Below are 14,825 nucleotides of genomic sequence, written 5' to 3'. Positions count from 1 at the left end.
CTGACGTCGAGACGAATTCGACAGTGTATTGTACCGTCACCTTGAAATGGCCATGAACTCGACGATTTTGCATAAACATAGCTTCACTGAAAACTTATTTCGTACCAAAATAAAAATCGAATTATATCAGACGTTCGAACTTCGATCCGTCTTCTATGATACGGAATGGTAAGAAAAACTTCCACACTTCGACCTTCTTGCGAAATGGAAATGAAAATTATGCGAATGGAATTCGCGGAGAATTTCATGCAATGACTGATACGCTCTTTTTACACCTTCAAAGTCTCCTCGCATTCCTGATGAAATGCTTCGCGACAGCCCGAAGAACATTCACGGTAAATCGCGTTATTTCGGATCGTTCGCTTTATCCGCGCCACAGTGTTCTGCACGGTTTAATTTACAATTTCGCGCGAAATTTTTCTCTAATTTTTCACGCGATCGCCGCGCTGCAAGTTTTCATCTAAATGGACGAAATGCAGCACCGCGATGCTACAACAGCTGAACGCTGTCTTGTTTCCGTTTTATGCTTTTAGAAACGGCGGACTTCAAGAGGAGTAAAATATATTCCTGCGGAATATGATACTTCGCTCGACTCCAGTTTCTCGCGATGTGTCCGGAAAAATTGGAGCTCGCATATACATTTGCAGCCCAGTTATTTTGACACTTCAAAATTCGCCGCTCCGCGCTGCGGATTTCATTCTTCTTCATTTATCTGGTATATTTATTTATCCGGAACATCGTCGAATCATAGTTGAAATTTTTCCGACTACTGCCACCAGCTTCAATGAAATATTCGCCGTTCACGGGGTAGATTTTGCCCGGTGATTATTATCTGCTACTCGGAGAGAATAATCGGCGGAGAAAATATTATTTTTACGCTGCGGAACTTTTCGATGATACCTGAAGCAGTTATAACGATGTTTGTACTGCCGGCGCTCTCAGGTCAGTATCTATCGACGAGCGTCAACAGTTGCGTCACCGAGCATACTTTTCAATTCGGCTCTCTGCACACCGGAACTCAAAAAATTCCGCTATGAAAGGAACTCTCGAGCGTCGTTGACAATTGGCAATTTCGAGCACGCCACGCTCGAGGGCTTTCAAAAATGTTAGGCAAAATCCAACGGAAAATCGATGGAGTCGCGTATCCGTACGTGTACCGTTTCACCGGAAGTGTTCGCTGAATCGCATTCGTTGCATCGTAGCTACGGTACGCAAGACATCTTGTCGATTCGCAACAAATTCGCGTCCGCGAACACGAGTCCTTTATTCGACACAATGCTCACGTTTCGAGAGTCCGATTCCTTTACTCGTCCGACTATTCCCGGCTATTTCCACTTGCGTGGATGTCTGCACAAACAAGGTTTCCGTATCGCACGTTGCCACGATTTCGCGGACAGTAATTGTTAGGATTTTCGTGCAAAAGAAGAATTGTCTGCTATGTGAAAATATTTTTCTTGTTTTAATAATTCTAATAAGATGAGAATAATGTAACAGTAGCCTCAAATTCTTCTAATGCATAAAATCCGCAGTCTAATGATTGCGAAGAAATTGGAATTCATTGTTGTACGGTATTAAAAAGTAGAATCAGTGGACACTGATCAGACATTCGAAAGTGTTTAGAGACACGTCAGAGACTTGTTCAGGTTTTATTCAGCACTGTTCTATTAGTTTATTATCGTGTCTGATCATATACAAGTATTTCTACTTGCAGAAATATTGTGGCATTATTTTCTACGAAATATTCTTTCAATTTAGGTTTCTTTTACTGCTTCTTGTTAAATAAAATAGTAATACGATTAGTTTTGAAAATGTAATACAATATTTATTAAAAATTCTTTTCTTTTCTAATTTCTCGTTCTCTTTTTATATCCCTGTTTAATCTAATTTTCAGGACACATCAGAGTAACAAATCAAACGCAATCGCGATTGGAGTAAAGAAACATAGCTAAATCGATGCTATTCATTTTTGTAAGGAGTAGAAACAGTCTACAATGATCAGACACTGGAGCAATCTCGTTCCAACGTCTGCAGATTCAATGAATTTTCGAAATCAGATATTTTGAAAAATCGCCGAGCTTCGAATTAATTTTTGTACGTTGATTTTCGTATTTTGATTTTTGTATTTTGATTTTTGTATTTTAATATTTGATTTGTATTTCGATTTTTGTATGTTAATATTTGTATTTTGATGTATGTATCTTAATTTCAATATTTTGATTTTTGCATTTTGATTCATAGTACAGTACTAAATTGTGTCCAGAGCGGGATTCAGGATTCATTGGTAAATCAGTGTAAATATTTCTCGGACCCCAGCGAGATAAAATGGAAGACTGCTCCTCGGAAAGTATCTCTCTGGGCCAGAGAGCCAAATATAATGCGAGGAAACGAATGAAAGCGATTTCGTAGATAGAGTGCCGTAAATAAAGCTTCTCACGGGTGGAGTAAGATGGCTTCTGAAGGATATATAGCGGGAATCTGACCGGAAATAGGGTGCGAGATATTTTGTGTTCGCCGACGAGTTCGAACGAGACGAGACCGGCTGAATTTATTGCCGGGCAAGGGTCATTGACTAAATCCCGTTGACATTATTCGCAGGCCCATCGATTTTGGCATTCTTCACAGACGCGTGTGCAGTTCAGAATTCTCTCGGGAGAATCGCTCTCTCTGGCGAAATTATTTATATAGTACTTCTATTCTCCTTTAGCAAAGAAGAATGAATTTCTAGGGAAACGTTTCAGAAATGGAAATACATTGGCAGAATTATTTATGCATTACTTCGGTGTTTCTTCGGAAAAGGAAAACCGATTGAAAGAGAATTATTGATTTATTACAATTTTGGCTTTTGTTGGGAAAGTAATTTTGTTCTTGCACGAGAAAATGAAAGCCAACTTTTGATGTTTAGGGTAAACGTTGTTTATTTCAGAGAAATTCGGAGAAATTCGGAGAAATTCGGAGAAATTCGGAGAAATTCAAAGCAATTCAGAAAAATTCAGAGAAATGCAGAGAAATTCAGAGCAATTCAAAGAAATTTAGAGAAATTTAGAGAAATTTAGAGAAATTTAGAGAAATTCAGAGAAATTCAGAGAAATTCAGAGAAATTCAATGCAATTCAGAAAAATTCAGAGAAATTCAAAGCAATTCAAAAAAATTCAGAGAAATTCAGAGAAATTCAGAGAAATTCAAAGCAATTCAGAAAAATTCAGAGAAATTCAGAGAAATTCAGAAAAATTCAGAGAAATTCAAAGAAATTCAAAGCAATTCAGAAAAATTCAGAGAAATTCAAAGCAATTCAGAAAAATTCAGGGAAATTCAAAGCAATTCAGAAAAATTCAGAGAAATTCAAAGAAATTCAAAGCAATTCAGAAAAATTCAGAGAAATTCAAAGCAATTCAGAAAAATGCAGAGAAATTCAGAGCAATTCAAAGAAATTTAGAGAAATTTAGAGAAATTTAGAGAAATTTAGAGAAATTCAGAGAAATTCAGAGAAATTCAGAGAAATTCAATGCAATTCAGAAAAATTCAGAGAAATTCAAAGCAATTCAAAAAAATTCAGAGAAATTCAGAGAAATTCAGAGAAATTCAAAGCAATTCAGAAAAATTCAGAGAAATTCAGAGAAATTCAGAAAAATTCAGAGAAATTCAAAGAAATTCAAAGCAATTCAGAAAAATTCAGAGAAATTCAAAGCAATTCAGAAAAATTCAGGGAAATTCAAAGCAATTCAGAAAAATTCAGAGAAATTCAAAGAAATTCAAAGCAATTCAGAAAAATTCAGAGAAATTCAAAGCAATTCAGAAAAATTCAGAGAAATTCAGAGCAATTCAAAGAAATTTAGAGAAATTTAGAGAAATTTAGAGAAATTCAGAGAAATTCAGAGAAATTCAATGCAATTCAGAAAAATTCAGAGAAATTCAAAGCAATTCAGAAAAATTCAGAGAAATTCAGAAAAATTCAAAGCAATTCAGAAAAATTCAGAGAAATTCAGAGAAATTCAGAAAAAATCAGAGAAATTCAGAAAAATTCAAAGCAATTCAGAAAAATTCAGAGAAATTCAGAGAAATTGGTAGATTATGAATTTCTGGTTTGCAGATTTCCATTATAGAGAGGATTCAGAGTACGTTGAACAGCTTTATGAGCCTGTTGTTCGAACGTGCCGGGCCATTAAATTTTTCGGTATTCCCAGACGCCGGTTATTGTGCCGGTAACTTCTCGCTTTAGAACATTAATTAAATGCCACAAATTTCTCGTGACACCGGGGGTTGCCACGTAAAGTACCGGCAGCAGTCTAACACACAATTCTCTGGCAAACAGTTCCCCCGGCGGGGCTGGAGGATCCGAAGCTCGCGTTTTGCTTGACGACGTAGAACGAGTTCGGGAGGCCGCGGCCTCCCCGTGGCGAATTTCGAAATAGGAAATGGCGGCTCCTGTTTCGCTTCGCGTCGCGATGCGAGTCGCTACACACCGTGCCGGATTTCGCGAACGAGCTCGTTGGGTTTAACACTCTGTAACAACAGAAGCCCTTCCGAGGTGAGGCTGCCAGGCGTTACTCGACTTATTAACTATCGGCTGGATGCATTACTTTCTCGGCGAACTTCCCTGTAAGCCTATCCTTCCGGAATCTAGCCCTCGCACGTCGTTACGATAATTGTCTGGCGAATAGCTAGCGGATCGATTCGCTGTTCGACACTAGATTTACGGAACCCCTCGATTTCACGGGTTTCTGATTTCGTGCTCGACAATTCCGAACGTGTAGATATTATTTTTTAGTTATTGTACAGTGTAGAGGACATGCGGAGGACATTAACGTTTTCTTAAATCGAATTATATACTTTTTACCGAATCGATTGATGCATCTTGAAATTCATTTACGAAGAAGTATTATATTCATATTAAAAAGTCATTGGTTTAAAAGGCACGTTAAGGTAGACGAAGCTTTAAGATCACCTTTAAGTGAAGCAGAGATATAGAACATACAAACTCCGCGCTTTCTAAAACATTTTAATGAAACGAATTTACGGAGACCAAACGCGAGAAAAAGGCGCGGAAAATCTGCGGCGCATTTATCGCGATTTATTCGACAGAATTTCAGGTCGAAGAAAAACTTCTTCGGCCTGTTTAGAGTTCCACCGGATTCTAAAGAGTATACAGATTCTATGCGAGATTTTTCAAGCCGTTATATCGAGTTTCAAAATGTCCTCGACGCCGTCTTGTTCGATCAAAGGCGTGGAATTTCAGCCGTTTTCTTTGAAATCCAAGCGTTCTCCGATTCCGGTGAAAAGTATTCGCACGAATTTAACACGGGAGACACTGCAGACTGTGGAACCAAGTTGAAACAGCATTTAAAGGGTTGTATCCAGTTACCGTTGCCTTAAATATTCGAAACTACGGTGCACAAGGGGATTCCTCGGTGCAGGGCTCTTTGACTCGCGTCGAAACATCGCGGGAACTTTGAACTTCGGGACTACGACAGTTACATAAATCGAAACTTTTGGACCGGCGGGCGAAACTATTCCAAATATTCTCGTGTCTGGCGTTCCGTTCGCCGGGAAATTCATTCTACGATCGCCGCACGGCGGCCGACATCGAGAAATAATAGACGCGCGGTCGAATATTTCGTGGGGGAGCCGGGCCCGTTGCCGCGGCGGGTAAACAACCTGCGAATGGGAGTTTAATTATGGGGAAAATGGTAGTTTGGCCGTGTTACTAATGGCGGAAGCAGTCGCACGTTTTACGGACTGGTGACGCGCTGAGCAACGGGCCGATCAATCTTCGGATAATCGGAATACGGTTTACAGACTCGTTCGGAATCTCCGTGAAACTGTCGCCAATTTGGGACCTTTTCTTACGAAAGATTTATGCGTCGTGTTTTAGCCGACTTACGAAATGCGGGAATATTTCCGCGACTGCGTGAACGTACGATCGTAAAACACGCTTGTGTGATTAGACCAGTATTATGATCCTAATAGATTGTTCGTAGAACATTTTAGATTGTGCTACTGTTTCGCATAGGTTAAAACAAAAGTTAAAAACCTTTACGCGTCGTTCACTCTTGCGCAAAATTTGATATTTTAATAAATACGCGCGTTATTAAATCAACAGTACATATCGCGGTGAAGCGTGTAACGCATTGTTCGTATTGCAATATTTGTTCTATTTTACGGCGAATAAAAGAGATAATAATATTTTGGAAAATATGAAAAATAAATAGAAAAAGATACAAAGTGCTGGAGAGTGAACGATCCCGAAAAATGCCGAAAATCCGGGACTGCAAAATCGATGAACTGGAAGAAAATGTTCAACCGGCTGTGCAGGAACGTATAATGAAAACTGTCGCGACAGGTACAAAAACCTGGCCGTAGAGTCCGAATATTGGAAATATAATTGACGGTAATCGGCGACGAAGCGAACGGAGCACCGTTTAAACGAATCGAACGAAATCGGGAGGAAGTCACGGTTTAAACTGAACGCGGAGGAATAATAAACCGCGGCCGGAGCGGATAGAATTCCTTTCGAGCGGGGCATCGGCCATTCCGAACTCTGCAGGATCGTTTTAAAGGTATGCAGATGGCTATCCGACGGCTATGATGTTGAACGTACGCCGGGAAGAACTTTCTAAATTCGGGTCAAGTGATAGCATCGCCGAAAAGGGAACGATATTCGTCCCACAATCGCGCGCTTCGAACGTCCTTATGCAAAATTCAAGGAACCTACGTAGAAACATTGACTTTCGCGTTCTCACCTTTAAGAATACCTTGGAGGAACTCGTGCCGGGGGGAACGCGTCCCGCGGAATATCAATTTTCGAGCCCGAAGCGTGCATTTTTACGGACGAAATCCAACGAGATATTTTCGATTCAAGATATCGCTCGTTTCATATTTAGAAGAATAATAAACGAATAAAACGCGATGTTAATCCGCACGATTTTCGAGATCATTTTAATTGATTCGCATTTAATTAAGTCGAACATAGCTTCGTTGGATGGAAACGTAACACGTAATCTTGTCTCTTGAAGTATTCTCTGTAAATATTTCATCGATCGACAGAACAGATTGGAGAACTGTAACTGGACAACCAATTTTTGTTTTGCATAACTTCGTTAAAAATCGAAGAAATCGCAGCGAGAATCTACTGGGAGAGAACCTCGACGTCAGACGAATTTTATGCTTTCATCGATATTGGATTGGAACTCGTTCAGCAAATGGACAGCTGAATTTATTTGCTCCACCACTTTCATTGAATTTCCAGAGTTCGATCGACAATGGGACATTTTGGTCGCCAAAGGAATACTTTGGCCGGGGTTAGGATGAAAAGTGCTCGATGAAACGGATACCTTGATACGCTGCGTGCAAGATGAAGGGCGGACGAAGGTGCTAGGGAGTCCCTGCGATCGCACCGACACCTGTGCTGATGGTAGGGCTGCCTGGACCGGTAGATCGTGGTGACGACCGGTTGCTGTACTTGGGTTTGCGTTTGCATCTGCGGCTGCTGCTGTAGCTGCGACTGGGTCTGGACGTCGCCATCCAGTCTACAATGGAGCTCGATGTCCGGTACCGATCTCGTCGCCGGGTCTTCGTTGGTGCCGCTCTCCTCGGAGCCGCCGAGCCCCGAGACGGACAATTGTGGCGAGGCAACCAAAAAAGTCGCCCGATCCTGTCGCGTGAGCACCGGCTTGCCCTGAGACGCCGCGGCAACCACGACCGGCGGGGGTGGCGCCCTGCTCAGCAGGGCGGCCGTCTCCTCGCTGGAACCGTAATCGGTACCGTTCCCACCCTCCTGAGAGCCGACGTTGCCGTTCGTGTTCATCTTGCGCCCGGGGTTTTCCTCTGTCGCGTCACATCGCCATTTTCTGGAACGAAACACAAACAACTTCGTCAGCAGCAACTCCAATGTTAGCGACAGCGTGCTTTTAACCAAATGGTTATTCCAACCAGGCTTCTCGGGCAAATAAGTGCCTCATTTCGAAGGAGTTTTTTTTATATTATGTATATGCTGCTCAAAAGAATTATAGCATAGAAAAGTGTTGGATAAAAATTGGTCCATTTTGATCGACGACGTTTCCGCGAGAGATCATCGTAGAATGATGACGTTTCTTTTAAATTAAAGCTTGGAATCTCTATTTTGAGATGTCACTTCTCGATTTTAAGTTTGATGCGCTCTCGGTACAGTAGCTATTTAAATGTGAGGCCGTGTTCGTCAAGTTTCGCAATTTTCAATATGACAAACATGGCCTCACAGTTAAATAGCTACAATGCTGAGAATGCAGGAAACTTAGAATCGAGAAATATCTTCTTAAAGTAGAGATTTCAAGCTTTAATTTGAAAACAGAGTTATCATCCTAGGACGATTTTTCACTGAGATATTGTTAATTAAAGTTGGCCAGTTTTAATACAACTTTGGTCTCTGCTATAATTTTGTGTTGAGCAATATTATATTTTTTTCTATTATTTTAATATTTAATATTTAAATAAATTATTTTAATATTTTTTTAAGTGCATCAGTGCATACGCAATTAACAATTGCGACTCTGTTCAATTTACGTAAAAAATTATTAGGATATCATAGCAAAAAAATTACTAGTTCTCGAGATATTTTCAAAAAAATGTCCTTATTGTAGAAAATGTTCAAACGTTCCATTAGATTGCAAACATTTCCGAAAACGTGTTTTCTCATAACTGCGTTTAAGTTTTCTGTAGTTATTGAATTTATTCGAAATCCTGCAAATTCTGTGGAGGATTTGTGAGAAAATGCCAACGTTTCGCGTCACGACGAGTATACTCGTCAGAAACAGCTGACTGGTTAAAGGAAATCGAAGACGGATAGCCCGACGCTAGAGCTCGGGGACTGCCGAATCGGATAAGAGTTAGAAGCAAGGTTTTGAATTCGATCTCTTTGGAGCCGGGTGTTCGTTGAACAGAACTTTGGAGATTCCCGTATCGAATAAGAGTTGGAACGAGTAGAGGAACTCTGCTCTAGAGAACTCGAGGACTATCGAAGTATATCAAAGTTAAGGTTGAGCGATGCGTCTGTCTGAGATGATAGTTCTATTTTTCCTCAGGCAGAGACTCGTAAGAGAATTAAAAATAAGTTACACATGCTTTATCGACAAAAGACTCCCGTTCGAAAGGTGAAAAGACACTCTGAGTAAAATGTCCGCGGTTAGTTAAAATTGTTTGCGTTTCTATCTCATGAATTTTCCTTCTATATATACCCATCCATCTCTGTTGTGTTGAACATTATTCGAATTTCTCGGTCACCGCTGAGGCAAACTGTATTTCACAAATTTTTCAAAGTCTAATATAAAGTCAATGAAATTGCGAATGCATATTTCATCGAGCTCTCTGAAGAAATGGAACTTGGCAAAACGTCAAAGTCCTGTTTAAACAGGACATTCGGGATGCTTGAAAAAAAAAGGAAAACTTCAGAAGCTTTCGAGTAAGAATCGATGAAGAAACGTTTTATTAACATAGCGCAGACTATAAAGTTTCCTAAAAATATATATCGAATTTATCAGGAAATAGGGGATTGCTTATTGATTCGGCTAATAATAATCCTTCAACCGATCAGTCTTTGCTATAACACGGTACGATTCGTATATCAACATTCTATTAATACTGGAACAACTTTATACGCCTGCAACAAATTCTCATATACAAAGTCGCTGCAATACAGAGGACATAGAATACAAACACGTAGCACGCAGGCTTCGGAATAGCATTCGGTTTCTCGAGGCTCTCTCAGCCTTTATCAGCCGACGCGATTTCCTCTTTGGCAATCCCGTCACGTTTTCATCGTGATACACAAGTCTGAGGCTTAACGATGGTATTCGTAAATTTTCTCGTGATTTCCGGTCAAATCCGTCCCGTTGACACTGGAATTCCATTAGGGTTGTAACAAAGGCGACATTATTTTCCGCGGCGCTTTCATTTTATATAATTAAAACTCTCGAGAAACTAAACTGCGAGTTTAGTTAGTTTTGTTTTAATAAAATACTGAGATATTTTAAAAAGTATCGTGATTTGAAGGTGTTCCACTATTTCATATCAAGTAGTATTATATTATCTAGATGTTATTATACTATCTAGATATTTATTATATTTATTTTTATTATTTTTATTATATTTATTTCTATTATATTTATTATATTTATTATATTTATTATAATTATATTATTATATTTTTATTATATTACTATTATATCTATTTCTATTTCTATTTATTTTATTTTTATACAATGCTACAAAATTGAGTAAAAATAATATTTTATGATTTTCGAAAACCACATTATTATCGGGAAAATAAAACTTAAAATGCCTTTTTCTCTAAACTTCATTATTCAGACATCATGTCAATATCGAATTAGAGCAGCGAAATGCACTATTTCCGAGAAGTATTTGACGCTTAACTGCGAATTCCCATGCAAAGTCAAAATTTCCTGCTTCCCCGACGCATGAAACAGAAATTTCGCTTTTCTTCAGATTCGTTCCATTCTCTTACTATCTCAGTGTTATAGAACACGGCGACGGTGCTCGAAAACTCGATAGAATGATTAACGCGCTGATTAGCCGCGCGCGACGGTTTATCGTCATCGGTTTGCCAAACCCGTCTAATCAAGAGTTCGGCAGACAGGTGATTGAGAAGTTGACGGTTATCGAAGACCGGCATTCAGAAAACGTTTGGAACGCCGTGGAGAAAATCGCAGACGGGTCTCCCGTTCCTCCCAAGATTCGCTTAAGTTGGCTCTAGTAAGCTGTTAACTTCGCTAGCGAGCTCGCGGAAGTTTTAATTGGAGGACTACCGACGGATCCAATTGTCTGCTGTTTGAGCAAACTTTCGATGGTACGCAACACGGTACTAATTACGATTTCGAGGACCGTCGGATCGCCATTCTTCCGGCGGACAAGCATTATCCGTTCGGCAAGTGTTTGCCGAATTTGTAAATTCGTGGAACAACCGCGTTTCCCGTCGGCCACCGCCAAAGCAGCTTAACGAAATAGCAGCTGAACTCTGGCAGCAATCGCTTTTTGACGGCAACGACGCATCCGGCTGTTCTCTCGAACGTTCTGATATTTTTCAACCATCGGATTTCACTCTTGATTAATTTTCACTGATAACGAACCGTGAAATTTCGCGCGGAATGAACATTGTCTGCGTCGACTGCAAGATACAACAGATGTTCAAACATTTATTCCATCGTTTAAACATTTGAAGTCCTTGAGATACTTTTATAAATGTTCTCTAGAAGTAAGTTAATTATTACATTAATTGAAAGCAGACGAGAACACGTATTTAACAATGTATGCGTGCATAATATCGTAACGTCAATAGCGGAGTCATTTACGGAATAATGAATTTAAAATATGAATATGGAGATTGAAAGTGTAATTGGAGATTAAACTCCGTAAATTGAGATAATACCATTTACGTGCGCTCTACATATAATACCGTGGCACTGGATTAATTAACTTTTGAACATCTGCGTCGGTTCGAAAACAATTTCAAAAATATTCTACGAAAGCTTCTTCGTGTCTGTCGTTAGGATTTTACTATGCGATGCAAGTAGACTCCGGTTTGTATTTTATTTTTCGACGAATAAGAGGTTAATTATTCCGATAATTAATTTAACGTGAAGTTCGTGCGAGGTAAAATGTGAAATAATTAAAACGGGAACTGCTAACTGTTAACGACGCTGACAATTATTTTAAGCTGTCCATTAAAATTCGAGATTAAATATACGAAACGGTGGCTGCGGGGTGCCGTTTTGTTTCTGTTAATATGAAGTGTTTATGCATTTATAATGCAGCCCCGTGCTCGCGCGATTCTGCAGGCGCTGATGAGCTCGTTAGACCCGTTTCTTTCTTTTGTTTCGGAAGGACCTCGCCCGTTACCTCGGCACTCTTGCTTATTCCAAACGCTTAGCTTCGCGCTGCAGGTGCAACGTGCAAGTGCATACTTCTGTCCATTTATTTGTTCATGTATTTCAGATCGAAATGAAGCCGAACGTACAGTAAGCAAAATTTGTGAAAAAGTGTTCTAGAAATAAATTAGATTTGGAGGACATACCACGTGAACTTTCGTTATTGGAATACACATCAAAAATGAGTATCGAAGAAAAGCGAGACCTCTACGCTATGCGGAAATACGTGGATAGTAAATACCATGGTTTTTACAACAGTTTGCCTGAAATATCACATCAAAATTTTCGCAATATCTCCTAATAAAAAATTGAAACATCGTATTAAAGATATATATTTTGGTATTTTTGTACCAATTTTGAAAATTCATTTTCATAGTAATATATTCGAAGGAACGGAAATTTACTGGAATCTTTAGAATGCAAAGAGTTTAAAATACCATTCATTATGATCAGTTTTAACTGACCAGTATCGGTTTGAACAATTAAATTACTTTGATTTCGTGGGAATTATTGATTTTCAGCAGACAATGCATCAATGAAACGGTACCTTCCGTTCATTCTACATCTAAGATGTCGATCCCAGGCTGATCTCTAAAAGCAATTATTTTCTTATAAATTCATATATTATTATTGCAAGGAATAAAAATATTTCTTCCAGGAGGATTTCATTTTTTACATTTTGTTATGTTCTTAAGTTCAGCTTCGAAACTGCACACAATTGAGCAGCGTTTGTAGAGAACTATGTTAGTGACAAAAATGTAATTTTCTTGGAGGAATTCATTTTTATCTTTTTACTCTTATATAGGAGAATTTCATTTTTATATTTTGTTACGTTTTTAAGCTATCGCTGAGACTATAAGACTGCTAAGTCTATAACTATGACCTGCAATAGCTCGAAAACATAACAAAATATAAAAATGAAATCCTCCTATAAAAAAATAAACAGATAAAAATGACTTCCTCCTAGAAAATTACATTGTTACCACTTACATTGTTCTCAACAAACGCTGTTCAATAGTGTGCAGTTTCGAAGCTGAAATATCTGGAGAGCAACTTCCGAGGTTGATCAGTGTCAGTGGGACGCCGTGATCCTCTCAGATCATCCTCGTTCAACGTTGATCCCATACCTAGCTCCCCGTTACCATAGCGAGCCTAATTTCATCGGGCTCGACTTAATGCGGTAGTGAAACTCCTAATGTCCGTCTATTCCCTTCTATGTTAAAGAGTTAACTGCGAGGAGACACCTTCGACGCCGAGTTATCGAACTCTTATTAGTCGAAGACTACGGAGCTGCCGGAGAGACAAAGAGAGAGAAAGAGAGAGGGCGACAGTAGGGAGAGAGAGAGAGAGAGAGAGAGAGAGAGAGAGCCGAATGATATCCAATTAGGAGTTGTAACGACCGGGAGCTCTCTGAAAAGTGCTCATTAGCAACGCCTCCCTGCTCGGCTCCTCCCCCCGGAACAACCGAAAGCTACTCGCCTTCTGATAACTCCGTTTCGTAAATACCGATGCAAAAACTTTCCAACCAAACATCCGGCGATTCGATAACTTCTCGCGGAAAAAAGCTTATCCGGTTTTAATTATTCGGCTTTCATCATCCATTATTTCATCCCCTTTGGGATTCGCTCGAATTTTTTGCTTCGCGAAATAATAATATCCTCGCGCGGAAAAACCAATGTAATATTTTACAATGGCGAACAATCGTTCGTTTTGTTCGCGCCCACCGTACTTCCCGACTTGAGAATCTTTCGCACCAGCTGAAAGAATTTTTTATGGAACGTTGGAGTGTCTTTTTTTTAAAAGAGATATTTAATTTTCGTGCGTGAAATAAAAACACAACGCGATTTTCTTTTCTGTGATATCCAATGGACGATCCTTGTGGACCGTCGTGTCACCGAATACGAAAATACGTCACGAAAACGAAATTGGTGTTCCACCCTCAGTTTTCGAAAAATTCGAATTTTTGTAGACGTGCGATTTTCGACAAAAGTAAGATATCACGTGGAAACGGAAAACGCTAGGAAGGTTTGTTTGGTCTCGCAAGATAGAGGAGAGATTCCTGAATATGTTAATCTGGACATTTATAATATTTTATGCTTCCGCGTATTGTTAAACGACAAGGGGAACGAGGCGAAGCATTTCTATGGCGTAGAATCGGGACGAAGGGACGGTTTCAATAAATTATTTCCGAGGGACGTGAAAGCCGCAGATCAAAGTCTCCGGTAGGAAGATCCTCGATGCGGAGGCCGTCCTTTGGGCTTTCCCCGGCGCGACTTTAATTAATGGACAGCGATAGCGGCTTCAAACACGATATTCGAGTGCGCGGCTCCAGCGGCGTGCTTGTCCTTCACGTTTACATGTCCCAATTCCATAATGCTCTGCGGAGTGCCCTCTAAGAATACTCGGGGTGTCTCTCTCGTCGGCGTCAAGGCGAATTAAAGCGGCACCGATTCCCCGTTTCAGCGATTAATTTGTCGCCACCCATCGACCCGCCATCGGCCTCATCGGTCGGAATATTTTAACGAACCTCGGCCCGGTTCGGCCGGGATCGGCCTGGCGACGGTAACAACCGTTTGCTAACTCGTCGCCGGAAACTTCATTTTTTCAGATTATATCAGAGAATTGTAGACGATCGAAACGAAACGAGGAATTATTTTGGAAGAATTCCATTTGTATGCTATTGGGTTGGCAACTAAGTAATTGCCGATTTCAGTTATAGATGTCTCTCACTCCCATTTTTATGATATCCGTAAATGTTATATTATAAAATTATTATTATTATTATTATTATTATGTTATTTTTTATTATCCGTGAATGTTAGAAACTGGACAAATTGAATGCAGCGATCAAGGAAAAGCGAGCAGAATTGGTCGATCGTAAAGGTGTCATTTTCCACCAGGACAATGCTAGGC

General features: G+C 39.8%; 1 protein-coding gene across 5 annotated transcripts in view; it reads right to left on the bottom strand.

Moving 5' to 3' along the window:
* The window catches only part of SK (small conductance calcium-activated potassium channel), a 391,518-nt gene that overhangs the window by 270,455 nt on the left and 106,238 nt on the right, over positions 1–14,825 (bottom strand). For all 5 annotated transcript variants that reach the window (XM_076519251.1, XM_076519250.1, XM_033478719.2 and 2 more), the window contains exon 2: positions 7,329–7,844. In XM_076519251.1, the coding sequence (XP_076375366.1) occupies positions 7,329–7,801 (473 nt within the window). In that variant the 5' untranslated portion in view covers positions 7,802–7,844. The remainder of the gene's footprint in view (positions 1–7,328; positions 7,845–14,825) is intronic.

The sequence above is a fragment of the Megalopta genalis genome, chromosome 2, assembly GCF_051020955.1.
Source record: "Megalopta genalis isolate 19385.01 chromosome 2, iyMegGena1_principal, whole genome shotgun sequence".
Classification (NCBI taxonomy): domain Eukaryota; kingdom Metazoa; phylum Arthropoda; class Insecta; order Hymenoptera; family Halictidae; genus Megalopta; species Megalopta genalis.
This window is presented reverse-complemented; position numbering and strand designations above follow the sequence as displayed.